Source organism: Sitodiplosis mosellana, unplaced genomic scaffold, assembly GCF_009176505.1.
Source record: "Sitodiplosis mosellana isolate CC-2019 unplaced genomic scaffold, AAFC_SMos_1.0 Smas_scaffold_4225, whole genome shotgun sequence".
NCBI classification, from domain to species: Eukaryota; Metazoa; Arthropoda; class Insecta; order Diptera; family Cecidomyiidae; genus Sitodiplosis; species Sitodiplosis mosellana.
Genome location: NW_022599467.1, coordinates 1 through 3,519, shown reverse-complemented (window position 1 = coordinate 3,519; position 3,519 = coordinate 1). Strand labels below are relative to the sequence as shown.

Here is a 3,519-nt window from a genome sequence, read left to right as displayed (position 1 = left end):
GTGAGTGCAACTTTGATTCACAAGCTTGTGTCAGTGGTGACGTTTCAGTCAAACCTCTTTTGTCGTACTTTCCTACTTTCTCCACACTCAGCGAATAAGTTACGCAGTCTCTTGACTTATTCCAGATGTCGCTAAATATGGAAATGACAACTCTGATGCCCGTTGTAAGTGGTTCGGATTTAATTAAATCCGAAAATTTAATTTTCAACTTTGCGAAAACAACCAAAAAATGAAAGCTGATTGGGTAGGACGTAAAATTTGGGCTAAAACAAGAAAAACTGGCCTTTTGAGTACACCCGATAAGCCTTATGGGGCCTTGAAATCATGATTTTCCCGAATTTCGTTAAATCCTAAAGCAGTGCTGTCCAACTTGTTTTCTGCTGTGGCCAAAATAGTGGCCCTGAGATCAAGCCGGTGGCCACTTTTTCAAGTAATGAGAAAAAAACTCAAAAATGTCGATAAACATTTGATGTTTCTTTATCTTATCATCAAGAGATCGTTGACAACTTTTATTTTCGGTCAATTTAGTTAAATCGGGCTTGGATTCACGAAGTTCGCAATGAATTTCCGATTCCAAATTTTCCTGAGATAATGCATTGCGGAGTTTGTTTTCGCGTCGTGTAAGGCTGGAAAATGTGCTCTCACAAACATATGTTGAGCCGAAAATACAAAGAAATGTTGGTGAAATATCTTTGAACACCAAAAAGTAACAATTTAATAGCAATCGCTTCCACAATGCATCACTCATTTCATTTGGCAAATGAGTTTCTTCATTTATTAGCGAAATATCAAACTCCAAGTGAGTTTTCTTTGTATTCAAAAGATCAGACAAATTTTGAATATCATTTTGATTGAAAACAAATGGATTTTTCAAAAACTTGAATGCCACATGAAATTTCTTAAAATCCGAAAATCGTGAGTCGAATGCTTCAATCAAAATATTGAGATACTGAATAAAAATGTCTGTGTCGTAGCCGAGCTCGAATTCTTCACTGAATTGGTTTGTGTCTAACACTGTAAAAAAAGTATAATCTTTGTCGTTGATTTGATTTTTAAACGCAATAATCAGCTAATGTAAACATGAAAGCGAATGACGAACTCGACAGCATTGTTACATAAACAAGTCTCGACATGATTCACCGACCGAATCCAATCAAAACAAATATGTTCGCATACAAAATTATTGCTTATTACACACTTTTGATGAAAAATTGAAATGAAGCTACAAACGAAAAAACAGCACCGTTTTTATCAAATGTTTATGTTAAATAGAGCGTTATTGAGAATTTTACAGTAGCGAATTTATTTCTATTGCTCCTCTTTGTTCGGTTCAGTTTATCAAATTCATGTTAAATTATTGAAAATTCAATATAATATATCATGAAAATCAAATCTTCTCGTGGCCACCTGAAATTGTCTCGGTGGCCACATGTGGCCCAGTGACCACCATGTTGGACAGCACTGTCCTAAAGATTTAACTTTCAAGTGCGGGATTTAAGCATTTTTCACGCAAAACCATGTTGGCAAATGAGTTTTTTATGAAACCATGAAAGTAAAATCCCAATAGAAATCCCATTTGTGATATTCCAAACGTCATGAAACTTTCTGAATCTTATTTTTTTTAACCAAAAAACTCAATTTCTGAAATTTTGAAGCCAATCGAAAGCGATTTACGAGTACCTCCCATACAAATTTTCTTATTTTCTTCATAAAATTGGCTGTTTTCGCAAAGTTGAAAATTAAATTTTCGGATTTAATTAAATCCGAACCACTTACAACGGGCATGATTTGATTTTATCAACTTTATTTATTTCATTATCAGTTTTTTTCACAATTTCATTGAAGAACTAAAAGAAATTCCAGATTTGTTTTTTAGGAAACTAAAGTTTTTCATGAAAAAAAAAAATCAAATGTAAGTTCTCAAGTAATCGAAAATCATGATTGTGTAGTTTAACTTCAAATCATTTGAATTCAATACGGCAAGAAATTTGTAGACAATTTGAGGAAAATGAATTGATAACTTTTCATATAAAGAATGAATTCAATGCGATCGATATGATCAACGATTCTTGTTATGGATATGATTTATGTGTCTAGTGAGACTGGACTTCGCTGTGAATTTTCCCTTACACAGTTTGCATTGGAACGTCTTATCGCCTGAATGTTCGTACATATGACCTTTCAAATTGGAGTTGAATGAGCTGAAGAACTTCTTGCACAAGTAACACTCGTAGTAGCGTCCGTTGCAGTTTCGTTGGTGTGCCTTCCGTTTGTCGTTCTTCAGAAAACCACGGTGACAAATCAAACACTTGAATGGAAGCTTTGTTGTATGATTGTACATGTGCTTCTTGAGATAATCAATTCGAGAAAATGATTTTGAGCATTCTACGCACTGGAACGGAGTTTCACCAGAGTGAGTGCGCATATGACGAATCAAATCAGATTTGTTCAAACCAATTGATTTGCGGCAAACATAGCATTCGTAAACACGACGATTACACTTCTCCTCATGTGAGTCTCTTTCGTCTTGATCTGAGCATCTTTCGTGACACTTTGAACAGCGGAATGGACGCGGACCGGCATGAAGCACTATGTGTTTGCTTAGATTTCCTTTCTCTGAAAATTGCTTGAAGCATTCTTTACATTCGAACAGTTTGTCACCACTGTGTACGCGCATGTGTTTCACCATCTGTGTCTTGAATGAACCAAACGAATCCTTGCACAAATAACATTCACAGCGGACAACTTTGCAATTAGCTTCGTGTTCTGTCTTCTCTTCCTTTCCATCGAATCCTTGCAAGCAGCCTGAGCAATGGAACAAATACTCTTCGACGTGCACTTTCATATGAGCACGGAGACTTCGATTATTTGTGAAACGTTTCGGGCAAAGGGTGCATCCGTGTGGCTTCTCGCCAGTGTGTTTCAACATGTGCCGATTCAAAAGGCACTTATATTGAGCGGAATATTCACAAAACTCACATTTGTGTGGCTTTGATGTGTTTCCATGAGCTTTACCACCTCGTTGCTGTGTGTTGTGTACCTCATTGTCACTTTCAGGCGTGCGTAAATCTTCTCTATTCTGTGAAGGCGGCTGTCGGTCTTGTTGGTCAACCATCGCTTGCTTCCCGTTGTCAGTACTTGTCTTCGACTTCTCTTCTTTCTTTTCGTCACATTCGTTCTTCACCTCGGCCTTAGCTTCGTCCAAACTCAACTTATCAAAATCGTATTCAGCGTCACGTTCATCGAAACTAGGAACATGTACCGTATTACGATGAGTCGATACCGAAACGTCAACCAATTCACCAACAGACACTGGCTCTTGTTTGATGTCGCTTTTCCGTTTGACCTCGAATACATCAGCCGATTTAATGTTGTTCGGAGTCACAGACGCCATCCGGCCATTCGATTTCAGTGGTTCATCAGAGCTGCATTCTTTCTTTACTCCAAAGAAAGTCGATTGTCTGAGAATCAATGAAAAGAATTTGACATTTTAGACACAGCAATAAACATATTTGAGGT

The 3,519-nt window shown here is 37.1% G+C and overlaps 1 protein-coding gene across 1 annotated transcript; it reads right to left on the bottom strand.

Annotated features, from left to right (window-relative positions):
* Window positions 1-2,643: 2,643 nt before the first annotated feature.
* On the bottom strand, window positions 2,644-3,461 carry LOC129572123 (zinc finger protein 37 homolog; the record flags this gene model as incomplete). The annotated part of the gene is made up of 1 exon (XM_055452041.1): window positions 2,644-3,461. A coding segment is annotated over one exon (818 nt), but the record flags the coding sequence as incomplete, so codon positions are not given.
* Between the last annotated feature and the right edge of the window lie 58 nt (window positions 3,462-3,519).